General features: G+C 60.1%; 2 protein-coding genes across 7 annotated transcripts; one reads left to right on the top strand and one right to left on the bottom strand.

Annotated features, from left to right (window-relative positions):
* Positions 1–5: 5 nt before the first annotated feature.
* On the bottom strand, positions 6–14,767 carry FLII (FLII actin remodeling protein). Of its 2 annotated transcripts, none has more exons than XM_042966013.1 (30): positions 14,631–14,767; positions 12,835–12,945; positions 12,455–12,526; positions 11,175–11,255; positions 10,787–10,872; positions 10,501–10,662; positions 10,099–10,202; positions 8,123–8,298; positions 7,879–8,036; positions 6,977–7,061; positions 6,413–6,560; positions 6,105–6,241; positions 5,694–5,906; positions 5,225–5,404; positions 4,496–4,578; positions 4,288–4,362; positions 3,979–4,062; positions 3,691–3,862; positions 3,042–3,146; positions 2,757–2,948; positions 2,377–2,565; positions 2,149–2,288; positions 1,801–2,047; positions 1,501–1,655; positions 1,325–1,385; positions 1,111–1,239; positions 921–1,027; positions 722–827; positions 532–597; positions 6–447 (listed from the first exon to the last, which is right to left on the bottom strand). In XM_042966013.1, the coding sequence occupies exons 1-30, from the start codon at positions 14,691–14,693 to the stop codon at positions 313–315; spliced, it is 3,822 nt and encodes a 1,273-aa protein (XP_042821947.1). In that variant the 5' UTR covers positions 14,694–14,767; the 3' UTR covers positions 6–312. The 2 variants fall into 2 exon arrangements, with proteins under 2 accessions (XP_042821947.1, XP_042821948.1); XM_042966014.1 differs by having other exon boundaries at positions 6,105–6,238.
* A 1,277-nt stretch (positions 14,768–16,044) lies between these two features.
* Positions 16,045–21,255, top strand: MIEF2 (mitochondrial elongation factor 2). 5 transcript variants are annotated; one of them, XM_042967279.1, is made up of 5 exons: positions 16,045–16,267; positions 17,065–17,240; positions 18,182–18,336; positions 18,526–18,706; positions 19,233–21,255. In XM_042967279.1, exons 3-5 carry the CDS (start codon positions 18,193–18,195, stop codon positions 20,285–20,287), a joined length of 1,380 nt encoding a protein of 459 aa, XP_042823213.1. In that variant the 5' UTR covers positions 16,045–16,267; positions 17,065–17,240; positions 18,182–18,192; the 3' UTR covers positions 20,288–21,255. The 5 variants fall into 5 exon arrangements, 4 of the variants coding, with proteins under 4 accessions (XP_042823213.1, XP_042823212.1, XP_007080831.2 ...); XM_042967278.1 differs by lacking the exon at positions 17,065–17,240; XM_007080769.3 differs by lacking the exons at positions 16,045–16,267; positions 17,065–17,240 and adding an exon at positions 16,282–17,027.
* Positions 21,256–23,133: the final 1,878 nt, after the last annotated feature.

Genomic DNA, 23,133 nt, shown 5'->3' with positions numbered 1-23,133 from the left:
ACTGATTTTTAATATTGAAAATAAAAGCATTTAATATCTCTTAAAAGGCAGCCACACCTGCTTTATCCCTGGTGGGGAGGAGGCGTCACACAGGAGCTCAGGAGGGAGGGACTCCAGGTGCCCAGACGCCTGAGGGCACCAGTCAGGGTCTCCCCGTCGGTGCTGCTGGGACTGTGGCGCTGGGGACTGTGGCGCTGGGGGTGGTGGCTGGAGCGGGGGCTGCCTCTGCTGGCAGGCAGTGGACGGACAGAGGCCCTTCCTCGCCCTGGCGTGGGGTCGCGGCAGGGGCACTGCAGGCGGGTGATGGCCACCCTAGGCCAGGGCCTCGCGGAAGGTGCTCCAGGCGTGGAAGCAGCGAGTGAAGGCGTGCTGCTCGTTGCCCTTACGGACCAGGCGCAGGCGGCGGGTCTTCTCGTGCTCCTTGGATCGCATGTGCTGGATGTACACCTGACCGACAGGAGAAGGCGTGAGTCTTGGGCGGTGCACCGGGACCGCCAGGCCCAGCCCCGGCCCCCCCCACCACCGACTCACCTGGCAGGCCTTCAGACTCAGCTTGATCTCCACCTGGCTCGTCTGGGTCCCCACCCACATGTAGACCTGTGGGGACAGCAGGACAGGTGGTCTCACGGGACCTGAGAGTACCCCCCCATTCCAGCCCCGGGTTCCCATCTACCAGCGGGTAGGCCCCTTGAATGGGCGGGGGGGGGGGCAGGGGGCTCACTTCTTGGCCATTGTCTAGCAGCATGATATCATCATCCGCCAGGTCATCTTGGCAGAAATCAGAGCACTTCTCGGTCACGGCGAAGTAGCCCTTCTCATTGGAGCACCTGGAAGTCAAGGGTCAGGGAGAGGCTGAGGGTCGCAGGAGCCTGCCAGGACTGAGGAGGGAGCGCGGGGAGCGGTATGGGCTCTGGCCTCACCGGAAGAGCCGAGTGTGCTTCATGTATTCGGCGTCACCATCATAAGGCTTCTGTGCCCCGATGCCCACCCAAAAAAAGTTCTCGGGCTCCTCACCTTCGTTGATGACCTGTGGGGAAAGCGTCTGTCTGGCCCAGGTCCCCTGTCGGCCCTCACACGACCGCCTGCCCACCTGCCACCCGCCCTGGTCACCTGCTTGCTATAGGAGGCGTCAAACATGGTGTTCAGGATATCTTCCGCAAGCTTGGCCTCGTCCGGGTCCGCAGCCCGGCCCACCCACGCGTATACGATGCCCTGGTTGTCCTCGCTCTCAAAGGGAACCTGGGGAGCGTGCAGGGGGTTCAAGTCAGGTCCCGCCTACAACCCACCACCCTGAGCCACAGTGCTGGCCGCACCCACAACCCACCTTGAGGATAAAGCAGAACTCGGAGTTGAGGAGGCTGGAGTCTGTGTTGATCTGGATGCACCTGGGGAGTGGGAGGGGTCAGCAGGGAGGCGCGGCTGGCCACTGACCCCCGTCTGCCCACCCTGTGCTCCCAGTCCCACCCCCGGCGCCCCCCTCCCCCTGCCCGGGCCAGGCACCGGGTGCAGAGGGCGCTGCCATTGGTGCGAATCTGGTAGAGGCTGGGCTGCAGGGCACCCTGAGCCGCCTTCCTCTTGCCACGGTGGATGATGAACTTTCTCTTGAAATGGGACAGGAACTTGGGGTTCTCCTGCTGCTGTGTCATGCGGACCACCTGGGGGTGTGGAGATGTTAAGGGCAGCTCCTTGGACCCCCACCCTGCCCCTCAGGCCAAGCCTCCCCTGGGTCTGAGTCCCTCTCAGGAGGTGCGGGGGTGGGGGGGGGGGTGGCTGGAGCTGGGGTGGGCGTGGCAGACCTACCTCTAGCTTGCCGGGGAAGAGGCTCTCGAACTTCTTCTGCAGGCTGAAGGTGAAGGTGAGCCAGCCCATGTTGGAGGCTTCCCGGCCCTGCCAGAAGTACACGATGCACTGGAAGTCCTCCTCCGGCTGCTTCTCCTCTGCCTCAGCCGCTGCTTCCTCGCCTTCTTTGCCCTCCGCCCCTGCTTTCTCCTCCTCCTTCTCTTCCTTCTTCTCCTCCTCCTCCTCGTACTCCACGGGGACCCAGTACCTGGGGGGTATGGGGGGGGGGGTCAGAGAGCGGTGGGCGGGGGCTCGAGGCCCCTAGCCCCAGGGGAGGGGCCGGGCGACCGAGGCGCGCTGCGTTGGCACCTGCAGAGGAAGACGTAGCAGTCCTGCGTGTAGAAGTGGCCAAACTCCTCCTCCGGCAGCCTCGCGAACTTCTTGCCCTCGAGCACAAAACCCTCCATGCCGTCCAGGTCCTCGTTCCACTCCTCCATCAGCTGCTCGGCCTGCAGGCCACGGCCGCCAGTCACCACCGGGCAGGGCAGGTCCTGGGCCAAGTCCTCCCCCGCCCCGCCCCCGGGGCCCCGCCCCCACCTCCGCCAGGGCCATGGGCGGCTGCCTGGGCAGGAACAGCGCGGTGAGGTCAGCCTTCATCTGCTCTTTCTTCTCCGCGTCGCGCTTCACTTTCCCGGTGAGTCCCGGGCCCTGCAGCACGGCCTCTGCGTTGCGCGTGTAGTCCACTGTCAACACGTCGTCCCAGTTCTTGAACTTGGCCTTGAACACCTGCCAAAGGGATGACAACACCAGCTGGAGTGGGGGTCTGATGCGGTTAAGGCAGAGGTCGGGTGGCTTGGGGGCGGGGTCCGGAAAAGCGGCGTGTGGTCTAGAAATGAAGGCGGGGCCTGGTGGCCGGAGGGGCGGGGCCCGGCAGGATAGACGGTAAGAGGCAGCCCGCCCGAGAGGTACACACGCACCTGCGCCTCCGTGCCCTCCAGGCTGCGGCTGACGGTGGCGTGCCGCGGCCTGTGCAACATCCCGCACAGCTCCTGGCCCAGCTTGAGGGCGGCGGCGCGCACCAGGCGCGGGGACTTGCGGCCCAGCCAGATGAACACGTCCGACCAACAGTCCAGGATGTACACGCAGCGCGTGTCCAGCAGGCTCTGCAGCTGCGGGGCAAAGGCTGGAGGTCAATGCTGATGCGCCACCACCACCACGGAGGGGTCCTGGCTCCCTTGCCCTCCTCCCTCTGTGTGTCTTACCAGCCGCATCCTCGGCATCAGTTCCACCTTGGGACGTGTCTTATGTTCCACAGAGAGCTTGTAGTTGATCTGTGGCAGCTCCAGATAGCCCAGGCCCAAGCCCACCTGGCAGGATGAACAGGTGGGCGTGGCAGGGAAGGGTCTGGGGGAAGGAGCCCAACCCACCAGCAGCCCCCTACTTTGGAGTCTGGCCTCTGCCCTGTTGTGGGTGCTCAGGACCATCGCCTGCTCCTCTTTGGACCTTAGTTTCCTCCCTCCACCAGTGTTTTAAGGGCATTCTATCAGTGGAAGGGCTTTTAAATGGTGCTTTCCCTGCCAACCCTCTCCAGGTCCTTAATGTCTTTTCTAATCTTCTAACTCGTCCTTTTCTTGCTTGCAAAACCCCCACGGGCTTCCCGTCACCTGCAGAGTTAAGGCCAGGTTCTCAGCCCTGGAACCTAGGCACTTTGCAGCCTCTCTCTAGCCCCACCTTCCTGGAAACACACACCCTAACACTGTTTCTCACGGCCTCACTCAGAGCCTCTAGACCTTTGCTCTGGCTATTTCCTGTCCAGAAGGTGGCACCCTCTCCCCACCCAAGTCCACAGCCACCACAGTGGTGCGAGGCTCAGGAAGTCAGGCCAGCCCTGCACCCAGCACCACAGCTCACCTTATACAGCTTGGGCTGAGGTGGCCAGAAGTCATCAGGCACATGCTTCTTGATCTCAGAGGGCTCCCCGCCCAGCGCCTCCCAGAACTCTGGGGACTCCTGACCTTGTACCAGCAGTGTGATCTCTGCCTTCCCTTTTCGCTCGTTCTTGTTAATTTTCTCTGCAAAGAGCCTGGAGGGGGAGTGGTGTGCAAAGCCCTTGGTGAGTCCTGTACCCCTTCTTAGAGGTGGCAGTCGGTCTTTGCAGAAGACTCCCCACCATGTCCCAGCAGGGCGTAGTCCTCGTACCTGGCCTTGGTGGTGCTACTCAATGTGGCCTGGGCCCCCCGCCACACGTAAATGTCCAGCCCTCGATCCAGCAGGAAAACAAACCTGGATGGGAGGGGCAGAACGTGGGCAGCAACTGCCCTCATGCCCTAGACCCGGCCCCAATCCCTCCTTACAGGGTTTATCCCCCTGTGGGTACCACGAAACTCCATAAGACAGGGGTCAAAAGGATTGCTGGAAGGCCTCTTCTTCTAAAACCCAAATCTGCCCCCCACTAGTGGGGAGGAGGTCTGGGCTCAAGCACTCCCACCTCAGGTCATGGGTGCCTACCTTGGGTCCAGGGAGGCCCCCTTGAGAGGTACAGGTTCCAACTTGATGTTCTTTTTCCCATACACACGGTACATCCTGGCAGCAGAGCGAGAGTGACCAGGGGGTGGGAGGTAGGGACACGAAGGGGCCGATTTAGCCCTAACACCCTCTCCCCCAACCCTTCCCAGCTGAGTCCAGGTTAGTGCCACCTACCTACACACCCCCTCACCTGGTGACGTAGTGTGTGTCCTCCACAGTGTAGAAGCCACTGGCTGTTCCTCCCTCGATGTAGGAGATGTCGTTGTCAAACACCTGTGTGTGTGAGGGTGTGGTCCCTTGTCACTGAGCTATCCCCCCCCCCCCGGCCCTCCTTCAAATACCTCCTGTCAGGGGGGCAGAGTTGCCCGTCCCTGCATCAAGTGCCACAGATCCGTGATGAAGTTCAACAAAACAACAACAAAGAAGAACAAGATCTGTGTCTATAAACGTAAACTCGTTATTTCAACGTTACCAGCTACAAAACTATGTGTTCATGGTGCGTTCACTCTTGTTAAGGTTTAGCCGCACACAGCATGTCTAGATACGCGCGTGTCAGGGCACAGGACCAAGCAGGTTCACGGAAGAGAGCGGAGTAAAGCGTCGTGTGTATGGGCATCTCCACGTAGCCAGCTGGCCGAAAGGACAGCACAGCTTGCTAACCCCGCTCTCTGACTCAGGGTCCTGCGCGCGGCCCCGCCTCCTTGGCGCTATCGGTCCCAGCTCCCCAGCTCTCTCTTGGCCTCCGGCCCAGGCTCCCCACCTCTGGCCTCACCCAGTTCCCCTGACTGCCTTCGGTCTCCACCCCTAACACCTCTGGGTCGGCAGTGTGAGCCAGAGGTCTTGGCCCGCCCTCAGCCTTTGGCCGCGCCCACTTCCCGGCCCCACCCCCCCAAGGCCCCGCCCTCTGGCTGGCTGGCACCTGCAGGAACTCCTCGCTCTCATCGCCCATCTCCTCCCGCACGGTGCGACACTCGGCACCAAGATAGTTACGCAGGTTCACGGCATGGATGGCAGAGCAGGCCTTCTTGTCCAGCGTGGACTCCCCGCCGATCCAGTAGTAGATCTCCCAGTTCAGTGAGCCACTGTCATCCAGAAAGGTCTGGTGGGGGGCGGCGGGCAGCATAGGCCGTGTCAGCCCTGGCCAAGGTGTCCTGGCTTCCCAGCTCACCCCCCAAAGGCCCCTCTAGCGGCCACAGACTCCCCACTCCCACGGTGGGCTGAGCTGTCACACCTCTGCCTAGGACATCCCCACCCCACCTGCTCTGCAAAGCCCTCCCCCTCCCAGCTTGCCTCAAGGAACAAAACTGTGGAGCTGGGGGCCCTGAGCCATCTAAGATAAGGTTACGGGGGGGGGGGGCCTAACCCCCAACAACACGCCCAACTCTCACCTTGAGTACAATGTAGCAGTCAGCCTCATAGAACTTGCCATGGAAGGCTTCCTCCACCAGCACAGGCACGAAGTTCTCGATCTGCCAGATGGTGAGGCCCGGCAGCTGGCCCACGTCCTCCGTGAAGAACTCAGAGTAGTCAAGGCGCGGCTTCTCCAGGCTCTGGTCCCAGCGCCGTGCCTTGCCCCCAGGGGCTCGCGCATCAGTACTTTCCTGGGGTCACGGTCACAAGGCATGGCTTGCCTCGTCACAGTCACTCAGGCAGATCTCTATTTGCTACCCACCTCAGGGCCTTTGCATGGGTTGTCCTCTCTACCCGGGACCCACTCTCCCTCTTGGCCTGGGTCACACAGTCTGTCTTGAGAAGAGCCCAGGGACACCTGTCCCCTCCCAGCCCCTGACCTGGCTTACCTCCTGTTTTTTGTTCTTCTCCTGGGCCACGTCCGACATGCCCTTCAGCACCTGCTTAGCCTGGTCATCCTGGGCTGAGTCCTTGCGCCTCCGCAGCCGCATCTTGCGAGCCAGGGGGTCCTTGGGCCCACTTACTGCTTAGGGGAGGAGTAAATAGCTGGGCCCTCGGGCACCCAGCCAACCAGGGGCCAGCCCCATCTCGCAGGATCCAGAAGCTATGTGTGTCCCACCCAATTTGCAGATGGATAAGCTGAGGCCGGCAGAAGCATGCCCCCGGCTCCCAGACCAGCCCGACCTCCTCTGCTTACCAGCTGCTGCCGCAGCCACCGTGGCAGGGGAGGCACCTGCCAGCCGCAGCTGGTTCTGCAGCGAGAAGTCGATGTTGTACCACTCGGCAGCACGGTCAGCGGGCTTGGGAGGCATGACCAGGCTGGGGTTCTCCCGCACGTCCAGGACCTGCCTCGCGGGGTGAGCAGAGGTGGTGGGCCTGAGATCCACCGCCCCGTCACGCCCACCCCCGTCTGTCGCTCTCGGCAGCCGCTAGTGCTGAGAGGTCCGGGGCGGGGGCTGGGGTTCTTTCTCATCCCAGCTCTGCGGCCGCCCCTCGCGGGCTTTGGCTTTCCCATCTGTGAAACGGGACCTTGCAGGCTGGTCACGGGGCTAAAACGATGCCATCGAGCACGGGATGGTCGGACACGGGGATGCGGTTCACCTTCTCCCAACTGTGGCCCTGCCGCCGCTCCAGGGGGCCTCTGCTGGGTGTCCCCACCCCAGTGACACTGCTTTGTGCGCTCTTCCCTGAGGGGGTGTCTGTCTGCACCTCCGCCCTCCCCATCAGGCCCCTCTTGGCACTGGCCCCGGCCCGCCCAGACCTCGATCTCCGTCAAGAAGTGGATGGCCTCTGGGAGGGTCACCAGGCGGTTCTTGTTCAGGACGAGTTTCCTCAGCTTTGTGCACCTGTGAGGACAGAGCCGGAGCCTCAGGGAGGTGACAGAGGAGGTTGCGGGGGAGGCAGGGAAACTTCCAGGACCCAGAGACGGGGAGCCGGGTGAGACCAGAGGCACTGAGTAGCCCAGCTAGTTATGAAACCACTGGGTTTAAACAGGCCGAGAGAGGCAGGAAAGGCTAAAGCAAGTGGGACTGGAGTCTCCTCAAGCTACGTGACGGGGAAGATCTTCTAGTGGCTTCTACGCAACAGCAGTTTTCAAAGAGGCCCTCTGCGGAGTTAAAGGCTCCTGCACGTGACCAACAGGACACTAAAAATCATTCTCGGGGACGCGTGGGTGGCTCAGTCGGTGAAGCATCTGGCTCTTGATTTCAGCTCAGGTCATGACCTCACGGTTTGTGAGACGGAGCCCCACATCAGGCTCCACACTGACAGCACGGAACCTGTTTGGGATTCTCTCTCCCTCTCTGCCCTCTCCCCTACTTGTGCTCTCTTCCTCTCTCTTGAAAAATAAACAAATATACTTAAAAAAAAACAAACAAAAACAAACCATACTCTGTCCTCAAATTAGCTTGGAAGCTGCTGAGGGGTCCTCTGTTCTCTGCCTGAAGGACTTCTCAGAGTGTTGAGGAGGCCATGCCAGTGGACACAGTGACCTCCAGAAGGAGACAGACCAAACTCATGCTGGCACAGGACGTGGGTCTTGACCCACAAAGCCAAGTTAACCCATCCGTGTTGCATGATGGGCAGAGATTGCAGGGGGGGTTCTGACTACGGATCTGGGGTTTTCTATGCCATAAGTCTCCCCGCCCCCACTCGCCCCGGCACCTGCAGAGGCTTTCGGGGATCAGCTCCAGGTTGTTGTTGGCGGCCATGAACTCCTCTAGGTTGGCCAGCTTGCCGATGCCCGAGGGCAGCCCATCGAAATCCAGCTTGTTGGAGTTCAGGTACAGCTTCTTCAGCTTGGTCAGTTTGCAGATGGCTGACTAGAGGGGAGACACGGGCGGGGGGCGGGAGTCAGGGGCGGGAGCCGGGGCGGCCTTCCCTCTCCCCACCCTAGGCCCGGACGTACGGGCAGTGAGGTCAGCTGGTTGCGGGACAGGTTCAAGGTCTCCACGTGCACCCACTGGTCAATGCACAGGGACAGCTCCGAGATCTGGTTGCTGCTGAGGTTGAGGCGGCGCAGGCTGGGGAGGGTGTACAGGCACTCGGGCACCCGCGTCAGGTCGTTGCAGGAGAGGTCCACGTCTGGGGTGTGGAGTGGGGTGCATCAGCTGGGGCCCCCGCAGCCCGCTCCAGGGGCAGCCAGCCCTAATGTGAGCCCCACCTCCACTGCCTCCAGGCTCTGCGGCCTGAAGCCAGTGACTTAATCTCTCTGAGCCTCAGTTTCTCCATGTGGAAAGACTTCCTCATACCGCTGAGTCGAGCCATAAAGCCAGTGCTTGTTACTGGCACAAAAACAGACACTCAGATCAATGGAACAGAACAGAGAACCCAAAAATGGACCCACAAATGTATGGCCGACTAATATCCAATGGATAGTTGACAAAGCAGGAAAGAATATCCGATGGAATAAAGACGGTCTCTTCAGCAAGTGGCGTCGGGAAAACTGGACAGCGACATGCAGGAGAATGAACCTGGACCACTTTCTTAACACCACACACAAAAATAAACCCAAAATGGATGAGAGACCTAAATGTAAGGCAGGAAGCCATCGAAATGCTCGAGGAGAAAACAGGCAACAACCTCTTTGACCTTGGCCGCAGCAACTTCTTACTCAACACATCTCCGGAGGCAAGGGAAACAAAAGCAAAACTGAACTATTGGGACCACATCAAGATACAAAGCTTCTGCACAGCAAAGGAAACAATCAGCAAAACTAAAAGGCAACTGACGGGATGGGAGAAGATATTCGCAAATGACATATCAGATAAAGGGTTAGTATCCAAAATCTATAAAGAACTTATCAAACTCAACACCCAAAAAACAAATAACCCAGCAAAGAAATGGGCAAAAGACACGAATAGACACTTCTCCAAAGACATCCAGATGGCCAACCGACACATGAAAAAATACTCAACATCACTCATCATCAGGGAAATACAAATCAAAACCACACTGAGATACCACCTCACACCTGTCAGAATGGCAAACATTAACAACTCGGGCAACAACAGATGTTGGCGAGGATGCGGAGAGAGAGGATCTCCTTTGCATTGCTGGTGGGAATGAGAACTGGTGGGGCCACTCTGGAAAACAGTATGGAGGTTGGTCAAAAAACTAAAAATAGAACTACCTGTGACCCAGCAATTGCGCTACTAGGTATTTATCCAAAGGATACAAAAATGCTGATTCAAGGGACACATGCACCCCGATGTTTACAGCAGCGCTATCGACAATAGCCAAAGTATGGAAAGAGCCCAAATGTCCATTGATGGATGAGTGGATAAAGAAGACGTGGTATATATATAGAATGGAGTATTACTCGGCAATCAAAAAGAATGAAATCCTGCCATTTGCAACTACGTGGATGGAACTAGAGAGTATTTTGCTAAGCGAAATTAGTCGGAGAAAGACAAATATCATAGGACTTCACTCATATGAGGACTTTTAAGAAACAAAACAGATGAACATAAGGAAAGGGAAGGAAAAATAATATAAAAACAGGGAGGGGAACAAAACATAAGAGACTCTTATATACAGAGAACAAACAGAGGGTTACAGGAGGGGTTGTGGGAGGGGGGATGGGCTAAATGGGGAAGGGGCATTAAGGAATCTACTCCTGGAATCACTGTTGCACTATAAGCTAGCTAACTCGGATGTAAATTAAAAGAAAAAAAAAAAAAAAAGAGCCAGTGCTCATAATTTGGCGTTACCACTAGCTGTCACGGTAAGGAAAGAACTACTCATTAACATAACCGCGTCCTTTGCCCTCCGGCAGGTGGGCAGACAAGCAGGATCTATCCCTTCCTCCATAAGGGAGCAAGGGAGCAAGGAAGCAAGGGACCCAAGGGGACCAGAGCCCAAGATCACCCAGGGACTGCCAACCTGCGAGGTTGCTCAGGCCCTCCAGGCTGGTGGGGAGGTTGCTCTGGGTGCGCTGGGTGTTCCTCAGGTGCAGGGTCTGCAGGGCCGTCAGAGCTGGGAGCTGCCTGCAGGGAGACGTGGGTGGTCAGGCCGGGGGCAGGCCCAAGCGCACGGGGCTGAGAGGGTCTCAGAAGACGAGGTCAAGCAAGGGCGGCTGTAGGGTGGGGTAGACAGGACTCAGGACTGAGGTAAGACCTGATACTTAGGAAAGATGGGGCCTGAGGGGCCCAGCCCACACAGGAGGGGCAGGGATGTGGTGGGGGCCCGAAGCAGGAAGGGCCAGGGCTACGGGGGAGTTGAGGGACAAGGCCAGATTCCCCAGGGTGGGTTCGGGGGTGGGGTGTGGTCTGAGGAGGCGCCCACCGGAGCTGTGCGTGCAGCAGCGGGTTCCCGTTGAGCACCAGCGTCTGCAGGTGCACCAGGCGGCGCATCTGTGGGGGCAAGCTTTCTAGACGGTTCTCACTGAGGTCCAGGTACAGCAGGTCGGTGAGGTTGATGAAGAGCTGGTTGGGGATGGTGTCGATGCTGCGGGTGGGGGGGGGGTGGGGCAGGCAGGGGCCGTCAGGGCCAGACGTACCCCTCCTGGATGGATGCAACCCCGTGTTGCAGTCCCCCCCAGACTCTGCCCCCCACCCCAGCCGACAGGCACCTGTTATGGCTGAGGTTCAGCACCAGCATGTTCTTGGCGTTCTCCAGCTCCCGTGGGCATTCCGTCAGCTGGTTGTAGCTCAAGTCCTGTGTAGAACGGGCGAGGCCAGGTCAGGGGTGTTAAACACGGGCCAGCCTTGGGGGTCAGATGGGGGACTGAGGAAGGAGTGGCTGAGGAGCTTTCGGGCCAAAAGCAGACAGTCAGAACCCCGAGAGGAAGGGTGCCCAGGTTAGGGATCTGACTCCGTGAATGAGCTCAGGCAAGGCACTCTAAAGCCTCAGTTTCTCCATCTATAAAACGGTGTAACAGCGGCTGAGGAGACCACTCTAACAGAGGAGAACTGACTGGTGGGCCAACACAGGCGCCAGGTGGGTGGGTAGCCACTGACCAGAACCGAGAGATCATCCAGCTTGAAGATGTCATCGGGGACTCCGGAATTCTTCAGGCTGTTGGCTCGAGCCACGATGGCCTGGGGATACACCATGAGAGTCCATGATTCCTGGCTTCCACCCCCAGGAAGCAGCAGAGAGATCAGGGAAGGACACCTCCCCAGGAAACCCACCAGAGGCCAGGCTCAAGTGCCGTCCCACCCTGACTTTTGCTCATAGTCCCTCTCCCTGGAGAGTTCTTCCTAGCCCCCCTTGATGAGCTCCTATGCACGCCTCAAAGCCCAGCTCAAATGTGCCCTGGAGCCCAGTACAGCATGCTCAGGGAACCCTTTTGACTGAACAATCCCTCTTCTTCCCAAGTCCAGAGGGCGAGATAAAGGCGTAGCTCTGAGGCAGAGTGTCTAGGGCAGAGGAAGGGGGCTGGACCAAAGAGAAATCAGAGTGTGGACTGAGAGCAAGTCTGTTTTCCTCCTCTCGGGGCTGAAACCTCATCTACAGACATGCAGAGAAAGTCTGAGGGGGAGAGAGAACAGGCCAGAGAACTGTGCCGCGACGCCACAACCCGGCTGCGACCAATTCTCCTTCAGCCTTCGTGTCTGTGCAGCACCACACTGCCCCTTCCCAGCGTCACCCACGGAACCCTCCCCAGAATACGGAAGGGGCCTCGTCCAAGGTCATGCAGCCAGGAAGTGGCAGGGCCCAGATTAGAACTCAGGCAGCCCAAGTCCAGGGGCTGTAGTCTTAACAGCTCAGGGCTCTGGCCTTGGACAGAAAAAACCCTCACCGAGGCCCGAAGGGTCTGGATGGGGACCTGATGTTCTGGGACGTCAGAGGCTCCACGGAGAGCAGAGGGGCGAGAGGACCGCTCTGACCAAACCGCACTCTACCCCAGCTCTCCCCCTGCCTGGCCGAGTGACCTCAGCCTCGGGCAAGTGACCTGGCTCTGTGGCCAAGTGTCTGCATCTGTGAACTTGGCGAAGGTCAGGATGATATGAAAAAAAACCCATTAGGGAAGAGTTGGAACAGTGCTTGGCTGGTATCAACTGTTCTCACTGTATTTGTCTAAAATGGGTGGGAGTTTGGGTTTTTTACATTTCTTCCCCCCATGCATTACTTAACGTAGCGGATTACGACGTCCTTTCCCTTTAGGAACAGGTCCCCGAGTCTGACACAGGATAGGCAGAGGTGCCGGTCCAGCCTGGGGTCTGGCCCTGCCCTCACGCCACTGGCTGGACTCTGGCCCCAGCCCCCAAGCTCAATGGCCTCTGGCAGCACTCACCCTCAGTGACGGCAGGCTGGACAGCTCCCCGTGAAGCGTGGTCAGGTTGTTGTGACTCACAGACAAGTGCTCCTGGGCCAGGACGGGGGAGCAGAGGCTCAGCAGTGTGGGTAAGGTGTCTACAGAGTCCCCCTACTGCCACCAGAACCTTGTACCATCCAGGGGGTCCTCAGCCACACACGTTCAGCCCACCTCTTGCAGCCTCCCACCCTCCCTCCCTCCCATGGCGGCCTTTTCTTGCATACCTCCCAACACAGGGTGCTCACTCCATCTCATGGCTGTCAGCATCTTCCTCTATGTCGACTGCCTTCTGTGCAGGCTTGCCCACCTGGCCCAGCCCAATCCACAGGGACCCTCCCTGACTGCCCAGAGCCCCTTACCAGCTTCTGCAGGGCTGCCAACTCCTCTGGGAGGTAGCAGAGGCCCGTGCGGTTCAGCTTCAGCCATCGCAGACTGGTCATGGCCTTGACATTCTCAGGGAAGTAGCCGCCCTGGGGGTATGTGTCATGGTGAGACTGATTGGGATGACGGGCGCCCCTGCTCCACCACCCTCTGTGTCCCCCCGTTTGCATGGGAGCCTTGGGAGAGCAACAGAGCCACCTCTCACCAGCTGTGTGACCCTGGACAAGTCACTTTGCCACTCTGTGCCTCAACTTCCTCATCAATGTAACAGGGCTAATAAGAGCTCCTCATGATAAAAGTGTTAGGACCGACTAATTATCAGGATGGCTATTGGTCTAAGATCTCTTGTTGGATTCTGAGCCCTCAAAGGGCCAGGACGGAACTGGCTTGTTCCAGGGGACATCCCAGTGCTCAGTTGTGTGGTTAGCTTGGCTCAAACGCCTTTGCCTGCCATTCCAGGCCCTACCTAGGCCGCCAGAGATGGGGGGACTCCTAAGGCTCCAACAAGGCCCTGACTGTGCCCCAACCTGCCATCGGCATACAAGCCACTGCCAAGGTCCAACCCCCTGTGCAAGGCCTTGTTCATGTCTTCGTTCCCCACATTCGAATGCCTGCCTCAGTACCCCTAGCCCTTATGGCAGGCAGTCTGAGGCATCACGTGCCTTCAGTGCCCTCGGCTGGTGTCCCCATTCCCCTAGAGCCACATTCTCAGTTGGTGACTCGGACTCTCCCAGTCTGGAGAGGACAATGGAGACCTCAGGTGACGACGCTGGGGATGGGGACTGAGGAAAGTGGTGTGGCCGCCTGGGCCCTGGGTCAAAGGTGTGTGCACATGTGGGTAAATGCAGGAAGGACCCGCCAGCCTCCTTAGCCCTGGTCTAACCCAACCTTAGTCAAAGCCTGGGGCCCCCCAGTGCTGAAGATCCAGGCTGACACGACACTGACCCCAGCGTCAGTCTGCTTGCTCACTGACCCCTCCTGTGCTGGGCCAGCTCTTCCTCCCACTCCTCTGGTCACCAGCACTGCCCACCTCATTCTGGACCCTCTAGAACCCCCTCACCCAGCAACTGGCTGGAAGGCTGGGCTCCAGTTCCTCGAGGCCCTAGTCTACCAGTCCAGCAGCTGCTCAGACAGCAGCCACCCCAAGGCCTTGCACATCAGCCTGACAGTCTCCACACCAACTAATCCATGCGTCTACATTACAGTCCCTTCACCGGATGACAAAACCCAGACTCTGAGAGGGGAAGTGACTTGCCCAAGACCACACAGGATGGGGTGGCGGTGGCAGGGACAGGGCAGTGATGAGTGTGCTCCAGACCCGCCCCCGACAGCCAGCCGACAGCCAGCCGGTAGCCGGCCATGAGTCAGGGCCTGGCTTGGGCGTATGACCTCAGAGGGGCGGGGAAGGAGGGCCGGGGAGGCGGGAGCGGAGGCTCGCAGCCCCCCAGGCCACTCTCCGGCCCTGGCGGGGCCCAGACGCCCGGTCTGGGACGCGGGGTGGGGGCCCCCAGACCACTCCCCGGCGTGACTCCGCCCCCAAGCGTCCGTCAGGCCCAGGCCGGCCTCGCTCTTCCCGTGCGGGCCCGGAGCTGAGGCGTCGGGGGTCCGTTCCCGGCAAGGTCCCGAGGCCCGGGGGGAGCCCCACCCCGGGCCGTCCTCAGTCCTGGGCGGCGCGGGGCCCGGAGGCGGGCGGGACAGGAAGCAGAGACCGGCGCGGGCCCGGGCGGAAGAGACGGCCTGGAGGGAGGCCCGGCCCCACGCCCGGCCGGCTCACCTTGAAGTCGTTGCCGCTGAGGTCCACGCCGCGCACGAACGGCAGCACCCCGGTGGCCTCCATGGCGCCGCTCTTGCTGCGGGGCCGTACCGGGCGCGGGGGGCAGCGGGGCGAGCCGCGGGCTGGGCCAACGCTGGCTCCGCCCTTTTAACCCGCCCCCGCCCGGGCCCGCGGGCAGGCGGAGCCCGGGCCGCGCCCCTCGCCTGCCCGCGCACGCGGCGCGCCGCGGGGAAGCGCCGGGCCCGCCCACTCTGCGTTAGACCTCTCTGGGCCTCAGTTTCCCCGTCTGTTCGCTAACCCGAGAGGCCTCGAAAAGTCCGGGCTCCCCCTGTGCTCCCGAAGGCTTCATAACCCCCAGGCTAAATTCCAGCGACCTATGGTGGGGGGAGGGGTGTCACAGGCCCTGCAGGTCCAGGCACTGTCCCTTGGGCTGCTGCATCAGCTGGTGTTGGCCATGACCTCTGGAGAGATTATAGACCGAGGCCCCAGGGACGCAGAGACCTGGGAGCTTCTATCCCCGCACTGGGCCCTGCATGGCGACCAATGGTAGCATGACGCCTGGGTCCTTGGGACCTAGGACTCAAGGAAAACCCCAGGCCTGCTCCTGGCCTCAGTTTTCTCACCTGTGAAATGCTTCCTAAGGTTGTCTTCAGGAACAAATAAACTGTAGCTTGGAGCATACAGCAGGCACTCAGTAAGTGGCACATTATTATTATTCCCACTTAGAGTCAACACCCACCCTTATCTATTTCCTTACTCCCCCACCAGCCGGCACATAGTGGGTCCCCAATAAATAAATGCCGAGGGAGCCACAGGTTATATGCATAATCATCCTTTGCAGGAGAGGAGGCGGCCTTGAATGCCCATTTTACAGGAGAGCAAACTGAGGCCAGAATGGAAAAGTGGCCCGCACAAGGTCACACGGAACAGGTGGCATGGGTAGCCTCCTGAGTCACACTGTGTGCCCAGCAGACCAACAGATAAAATAACGAAGCCACCGAGGCGCCCTCAGAGGTGATTTAAAGGGTCAGGCAAGCGGGCCTTGGGACCAGGTAACACCTGTTTGCAGGCCCGGGAGAGAACGTAAGCTCAGATATCTTTCTCCACACCGCTGCCTCACATGCAAGCACACACGCCTTCACAACGGGCCTTTGGGACTGCCTCTAATGAACTCTAATGAACATTCTGAACTCTAATGACCACCACCACACCGCCGGGTCTCGAGTGGGGGCGGGGGGGTGGGGAGTGGGGGGAAACTCGGCCCTGCGCCTTTAAATCCAGAGTGCGTCCAAGAGTCCCGCCCAAGAGGGAGGGCGATTGCCGGAGGGGGCGTGGCCTACGTATCATTGGCTAAACTGCGCAGTATTTTCGAATGTGGGCGGGGCCTCGAGCGCTCCGATTGGAGCCAGGGCTTGCTTGTCTGCAAGCGTTGGAGGTCAGCGGCAGTGCACTGGGCCTCGGTGTTCGGTTCCCGGGTCCTCCAAGTTCCATTCCCAGGCGGGTCCGGGCTCAGGGGCCCGAGCAGACTCGCTGTGTCCTCCGGTCGCTGTGCTGAAGCCGCGACGCACGTACAGCCGGAGTGTGACGGGTCGACCCCGGTCACCCAGTCCCGGGCGTGGAGCGTGCGTCGGACGCAGGTCGGGGGCGTGGTCTCCGCCGGGGCCCCTGGTCAAGGACCGGGAACGAGGGAAGGGCTCTGGGCCCCAAGCTGGGGTTCGAATGTCGACTCCGCCCCATGACGTCTAGCGTACCGCTCAGCATTTCTCAGGGCCTGGGTGCCATCCCGGTGAAAGGGGCCGTGGCAGGCCCACTAGGGTCTGCTGCGCGGCCCGCTCAGCCCCTGCCCTGGGTAGCAGGTGTGGCGGAGGAAGGGCAAGACGGGAGGCATCTCAGAGCGCTGTGGGGCCCGGAAGGCCAGAGTCCGGTTATTTTTAACCACCCGCGCCCCCTCCCCCTTCGGGGAGTTGGAAGGCTTCTGTCTGGGGCCTGTGCGATCCGAGTCCACTTTAGATAGGAGGTATTTAAAGCGCTTTACAGTTTGTGAGTTGATTCTTGGTTCCTCTGGAAACGGGTGACAATATTGATCACCGATAAGGAGACTAAAAATGGCTTCAGGGCCTTGGTGGGTCATCACCCTAGCCTTTGACCAACCCAGGCCCCAGAGCCCTCTTGTCCTATTTTTAGTCTGGCCAAATTGGGGGCGGTGTTGGGGCTGAGTCTCGAAGTGATTCAGGCTTTAGCTGCTCTAGGCATCTGGTCACCTGGCAACTGAGCCGTGGGCACCCACAGCTGAGCAGGGAGGGCAGAAGTCCTTGGTGCCCAAGATGGCTCTGGGCCCATGGTCATCTGCTCAGGCATCTGCACAGAAGACGGTTCTGCCTGGTCAGGTACTGCCTGGTATGTGAGCTTGTGCTTTGGTCACACACCCCCTCAGCTCTCAGGGCCTGAGGGCAGGATTTCCCCTGGAAGAACCTGAGGCTGGAGCTTGGTGGCCTGGGTCTGGGAAGGATCTCTGCCTCTGCTTCCCAAGTGCCCGGCCCTAACCAACGCTACAGTTCTGGGCTCCTCGCTTGTGAATCCTTCCTCACCACTGCCTGTGCCATTTTACAGGTGAACAAAGCTGGGGCTTCGGACCCTCCTCTCTCTCTGTTGCTTGGGCTCCCAGCCTCTGAGGACAGCGGCCACCGCCCCCCCCCACCCCCCGTTATTATTCTAAACCTGAGGGGCCCAGAGATGCACTAAGCCAGTTCTGTTTGGGGTCTTTAGAGAAACCTTGCTTGCTTGTCCCCACAACTGGGTCTTCAACCTTGACTGGCACCTACCTGTTGACGAGTGTCTCCTGCCCTCCCTGGGCAGCCTGGGCCATCTCGTTCCTCCCATCCTTTGATTTGATACCTCTATTACCCTGTTGAGATCTGGGAGGGGGGGGGGTAGTGGTAATTGAGGCCCCTGAGCTTCACTGAGATTCCCTCAAAGGCTTGAGGGGCCCTCCAGAGCAGCCTGCCTGGGACCCCAGCTGTGTCTTTAGGCCTCGGTTTCCTCCTGCTCTGCCCAGCCCTTGTTAAGAACCAGGATGAAGCAGCCTCTAGGACCTGGCCATAGGCCCCCGGAGACCGATTGGACGCTGGGGGTGGGCAAGAGTCAGGAAGCTTTGCAGTCGTGGGTCCGAGTCCACACCGCTCCCTGTGTGGTCTGGCAGCCTGTTTCTCTCTAAGATGGCGGTCGTGATGATAAGACCCACCTCGCGGTCTGAGGTGATGCAGGGGGTCCTTGAGGGTGGGATGGAGAAGATGGGCCTCCTTCTCTGACCTGCTACAAGTTTCAGGCCTCTGTGACCTTCCCTGTCCAGAGGATGGGTGAGCTGTTTGCAGGTTTGGGGGAGGAGGGTTCGGGCAGCTCCCCATCTCCTCCCAAGAAACCCTTTCTCCTGAGAAGTTCCCAGGATCGCCTCTCATGGGCTCTACTCTCAGCGACCCCAGCAGGATGGGGTCTGTCCCACTGCCAGCCTGGCCGCCCCCATCTAGCTCTCCCTGCACCCCGCTCTTTTACAGGCAGACAGACCATGGCAGAGTTCTCCCAGAAACGGGGGAGGCAGCGTGACGAGGTCCTGGGCAGCACTGTGGACTTCCTCCTGGCCAATGCCCGCCTGGTGCTGGGCGTTGGTGGGGCTGCTGTGCTGGGAATTGCTACCTTGGCTGTGAAGCGGGTAAGGCCAGGCTGAGCCACTTATAGCTGGGGACCGCTGTCCTTCTCCCTGCAGCGGGGCCCCAGAGGGTGGTGGGGACAGCCCACAGCTGGGACCTGCTTCTCTACCCCGGCAACCTCGGCTTTGCCACCGGCTTTGGCACGGCTGCCCAGGCTTCAGATGCTCCGATCTTTGTCACTCGGCTTGCAGCTCATCGACAGGGCCACCAGCCCTCGAGACGAGGATGATGCCAAAGGGGACACCACATGCCTGGAGGAGAGCTGGAAGGAACTGACCCTACTCAAGACCACGCCACGCCTGCAGCCCCGGACCCCACCTGCTGCCCTCAGCCAGCCAGCATCGCTCCCCGCCCCCTTGCCATCTGCCCCCGGTGAGCGGCACCCCTTCCCCCCAAACCTGGGTAGGTCCCCCTCTGGTGGTCACATTTGGGAGATGCAACCCAGACTCCGCCTCGACTGCCCTGTGTGACCCGTGCAAGTCCCTGCTCCTCCAGGGTGCCGTCTCCCTGCATGATTAATGGTGGCGTATTTCTCTGCCCTGCTAACCTCCTGGGTGGCGTCAAGGCTCCGGCCACCAAGACGCGACTGGGAGGGTGGTACCAGAGCATGGCAGCAGCGTTACGACGGCGGGGGGCCCCAGGTGGGGAAACTGAGGCCAGTAACCTGTTTTCCCTTTCTACATGAAGCTGTTTTAGGGTGCGGGGGATCTGGGGCAGTGAGAATTTGTCACCACGTGCTCCCTGTGCGTGAGGACTTGAGCTTAAGTGCCCTCTCAGGTGATTGTTTCACAGGCGAAGAAGACGAGACCCAGGATGTCACACGGCTGGTAACTGGGTAGAGTCCTCTTGGCTCTTCGCGGGGTCTTCTGACACAGTCCCTGACCCCTTCATTCTGCAGAGGGGCCCTCAGACACGGAGCCTCAGCCGTTGCCTCAGCCGAGCTCCCCAGCACCGCTGTGCCTGACGTTTCAGGAGAAGCTGCTGGCGTTCGAGCGGGACCACGTGACCATCCCAGAGGCCCACGTGGCTCTGGCCAAGCAGCTGGCCGGTGACATCGCCCTTGAGCTGCAGGCCTACTTGCGGAACAAATTCCCAGAACTGCCCTTCGGGGCCCTTGTGCCCGGCGGGCCGCTCTATGACGGGCTCCAGGGGGGGGCCGCCAGCCGCGTGCGCCTCCTGGTTCCCCTGGTGCTGGAGGTGGGCCTGTGGGGCCTGGTGCCCGGCGTGGACACCGTGGCCAGGGACCCTCGCTGCTGGGCCGTGCGCAGGACTCAGCTTGAGTTCCGTCCCCGCGGGAGCAGCCCCTGGGACCGCTTCCTGGTGGGCGGCTACCTCTCCTCCCGGGTCCTGCTGGAGCTGCTCCGCAAGGCCCTGGCCTCCTCCGTCAACTGGCCGGCCATCGGCGGCCTCCTCGGGTGCCTGATCCGGCCCAGCGTGGCCTCGGAGGAGCTGCTGCTCGACGTGCAGCACGAGCGCCTCGAGCTCACCGTCGCCGTGCTCCTGGCGGTCACCGGTGCCGACGCCGAAGACCGCCTCCTTCTGGCCTGGCCCCTGGAGGGGCTGGCCGGGAACCTCTGGCTGCAGGACCTGTACCCTGCAGAGGCCGCCAGGCTGCGGGCCCTGGACGAGCGTGATGCCGGGACCCGCCGACGGCTGCTGCGGCTGCTGTGTGGGGTCTGCCGCGGCCACCCGGCCCTGGGGCGGCTGGACCGCTGCCATCTGACCCAGGTGGTTCTGTGCCTGGGGGAGGAGGAGGTGGACTGGGCCGAGGCGGCCCTGGGGGAGCGCTTCCTGCAGGCCCTGGAGTCGCTCATCGACAGCCTGGAGCGGGCCAGCCTGCCCTGCCACTTCAACCCCGGCGTGAACCTCTTGAGCGGCCTGCGTGAGGAGGAGATTGACGACATCGGCTTCGCGCTCTACAGCGGCCTGCAGGCCCCCGAGTGTCTGCTCTAGATGGGTGGGGACAGGGCGGCCGGCACTCGTGCTGATGCTGGTGAGCTGTGTGCGCCTCCCCTCCAGGAATTTGGAGAGCACTTTTTCTCTTGCTTTAGCCAGAATAGAGGAGGGTGCTCTAAGTCCGCGGGGTTAGCATGTCCCGGGCAGCAGTCCGGGGAGCCCCAAGCCCGGGCCTCTGGGGCAGCCGGCCTCTCCCGCCCCGTCAGCCCTCGGGCCGACCCTAGGACCTTGGGCTCGGTCCGTCGTCACCAGCAGTGAACGCACTGACAGAACACGGCTTCTGCTGTCCTAGGCAGGGGATAAAGGCAGCTCCGTTTTTCTGTCGAGAGGGTGAGTTAGCGCTTTCCTCGGGTGCCAGCTGCAGGCATCTCGAGGCTTCTGGTGCTGGACGGTAAATACGACGTGTTTGTTTTGTCCCCCAGGGGCCGGAGTCACCTGGTACCCCCGGATTGCAGCTTTGGGGCTGATTTAAAGGCCGCGTCTCCCGATGTCACCTGCGTGTCTAGTTGGCTTGTCGAGCTCTCCCCTCTAGCCTGGAACAGGAGCTCAGTCTGGCGTGCTGCCCACCTCCTACCTCAGGGGAAGGCCCCTCTCCCTCCAACCGGGCCATTTTTCTCTTTGGGCAGAGAGGCCCCTGGGAGAGCCCCCTTCCGCTGCTGGGGGAGCCAAGGTTCCCTGTGCTGCCCACCTTGCCTAGAGGCAGGGCTGTCCGACTAGCTGCTGCTGGGTCCGGCCGGAGAGCGGAGGCCGCGCCTTCCCAGGGAAGCCGGCTGAGCGGGCCTGACCTCCACAGTGCCAACCTGAACTGCTCCCCGCTGACGCCTGTGTCCTCACTGAAGCCTGGCAGAGGTGGAGAGGGAGGGCCGCCCCACCTCCCAGGCATCCCTCCCGTCTTTGGTATCCTTCTTGCTGAAGCAAAGCTATGCCTCAAAGAATGCGAATGAGAATAAAAGGAAAAATTCAAATGTCTGTGTGATTTGTGCTGGGCCCTTATACACCGGTCTTTGGAGTCCTGGAAGCTTGGCCACAGGTCTCGGGATCAGCCTGGAGGTGTTAGGACCGAACTGGAAAGGTAGGTTACGCGGAGAGATGATACTAAGGATTCCTGGTGTGACGTTTCACTTTAGTAATGGGAACCGACTAGTTAGGGACTCTTTTTCCCCCAAAGCCTCAACTCCTCAAGCCCCCATGTCTTCTGTGGCAAGCCAGGGCTGCCCCCCAGCCAGCTCGTCAGTGTTCAGAGAAATGTGAGGTTCCCACCTCCCACCCCCGTGTGCTTTGGGCCATGAGTGCTCAGGGTGTGGCCACCACCGCCACTGTTCCCGTCCTGCTTTTCTTTCCCATCTTGGTGTGTTTCCTGAGGCGAACCCACCCCTTTGAACCGGGAGTACAGGACAAGGAGCAGGATCAACGTCCCCTCTCGTCTGAGAGCCCGCACATGGAATAGACGAGATGCCTGGACCTCTGGATGTGGGACCGTGGGCTGCCTCTGAAGGTCATGAGGGCCCTGCCACGGGCCTTCAGACAGCTGGATGGCTCCACGGAGAGGCTGTGGTGAGGGTCAGAGGGCGGGAGACTGGCTTAGCCAAGGTCCACTCGGGTCACTTGGCTTGGGAACCGGTGCACAGGGAGCTTTGAGCCGCCGTAATGGCAGCCGGGTGTTGGCAAGGGAGCAGCCTGGAGGCAGACAGAGGCTGGGCCTTGGTATTCTTGTTGGTAAAGTAAATTACGTAATACCAACTTCTCAGGCAGGTGCCCGGAGTAACTGCTGGAGTGGTGTTAGCGCGGGGCTTGGCTAACATAGGAACCAGACTGTTGGCCCCTGCCGCCTCCCCACAGACACAGCAAGGGGCTCCCGGTGCCAGGCCTGTGTCTGACCAAGCCGTGCTCCTCAGGACCCCCATGGAGGGCTGGATGGGCACAGCCGGGGGCAGCAGTCTGGAAGCCAGCTGAGTCCAGAGCCCCTCTTCGTAGATGATCAAACCCCACCACGTGGTGCCCTCCGTGGAAGCCCCGTGCTTCAGGTAGCTCTGAGAAATTCTCCCGCTATGATTTCAGCAAGAAAAACCCAGGATGAATTTAAAAAAAGAGAGAAAGGAGGTGCTCGTGGCTACATCACTTACCCAAGGTTAGTGTCTGGGACTTTCAGCTGCTGGCCAGAGAACTGGAAACAAATCATCATTTTGCTAAGAGCCTTTTCAGGACCTTGTGTGCTGGGCCAGCCCAGAGCGGTTGCTGATCAGTTTCACGCACCCCTTTAACGCAAGGGCCACGCCAAGTCTGTCTGAGCCACTTGTGGGCTCAGCCCAGGGTCTAAATGTCTTAATATTTAGACTCTGGCCACGGTGGCAAGAGCAGGCAATCTGTGTCCTTGACTTAGCTTTTTACCATGTGACCCAAAGCCAGGAGCTCTGATGACTGTGGCACAGCAGAGATGCTACCTGCTCAGAGAGAATCGCCGATGCAGATAAAAAACAAAAAACAGGGGCGCCTGGGTGGCTCAGTCGGTTGAGCGGCCAACTTCGGCTCAGGTCATGATCTCACGGTCCGTGAGTTCAAGCCCCGCGTCGGGCTCTGTGCTGACAGCTCAGAGCCTGGAGCCTGTTTCGGATTCTGTGTCTCCCTCTCTCTGACCCTCCCCCGTTCATGCTCTGTCTCTCTCTGTCTCAAAAATAAATAAACGTTAAAAAAAAATTAAAACAAAAAACAAAAAACAAAAAACAAAAAACAGCCCCCCCCCAAAAACAGCAAATAGAAACTTGCTAATTTAAAACATGTCACCGACACCCCTTCCACCCTGAGTCCAGAATAAATCTTACTGTACATAAAACGTATCCTTGTTG

The sequence above is a fragment of the Panthera tigris genome, chromosome E1 (assembly GCF_018350195.1).
Source record: "Panthera tigris isolate Pti1 chromosome E1, P.tigris_Pti1_mat1.1, whole genome shotgun sequence".
Lineage (NCBI taxonomy): Eukaryota > Metazoa > Chordata > Mammalia > Carnivora > Felidae > Panthera > Panthera tigris.
Note: the sequence above shows the minus strand (reverse complement) of the source record. Positions and strands in the feature narration are given on the sequence as shown.

What these genes read in the sequence shown, in the direction of transcription:
- FLII (XM_042966013.1), bottom strand. Translation starts at nt 14,693, where the DNA reads ATGGAGGCCACCGGGGTGCTGCCGTTCGTGCGCGGCGTGGACCTCAGC. An exon ending in TGATGCCGAGGATGCGGCTG is followed by an intron (nt 2,949 to 3,041) that starts GTAAGACACACA and finishes TTTGCCCCGCAG; the next exon opens with CTGCAGAGCCTGCTGGACAC. An exon ending in TGGAGGGCACGGAGGCGCAG is followed by an intron (nt 2,566 to 2,756) that starts GTGCGTGTGTAC and finishes TCCCTTTGGCAG; the next exon opens with GTGTTCAAGGCCAAGTTCAA.
- MIEF2 (XM_042967277.1), top strand. Translation starts at nt 17,983, where the DNA reads ATGGGTGAGCTGTTTGCAGGTTTGGGGGAGGAGGGTTCGGGCAGCTCC. An exon ending in CTACCTTGGCTGTGAAGCGG is followed by an intron (nt 18,337 to 18,525) that starts GTAAGGCCAGGC and finishes CTCGGCTTGCAG; the next exon opens with CTCATCGACAGGGCCACCAG. An exon ending in CCCCTTGCCATCTGCCCCCG is followed by an intron (nt 18,707 to 19,232) that starts GTGAGCGGCACC and finishes TTCATTCTGCAG; the next exon opens with AGGGGCCCTCAGACACGGAG.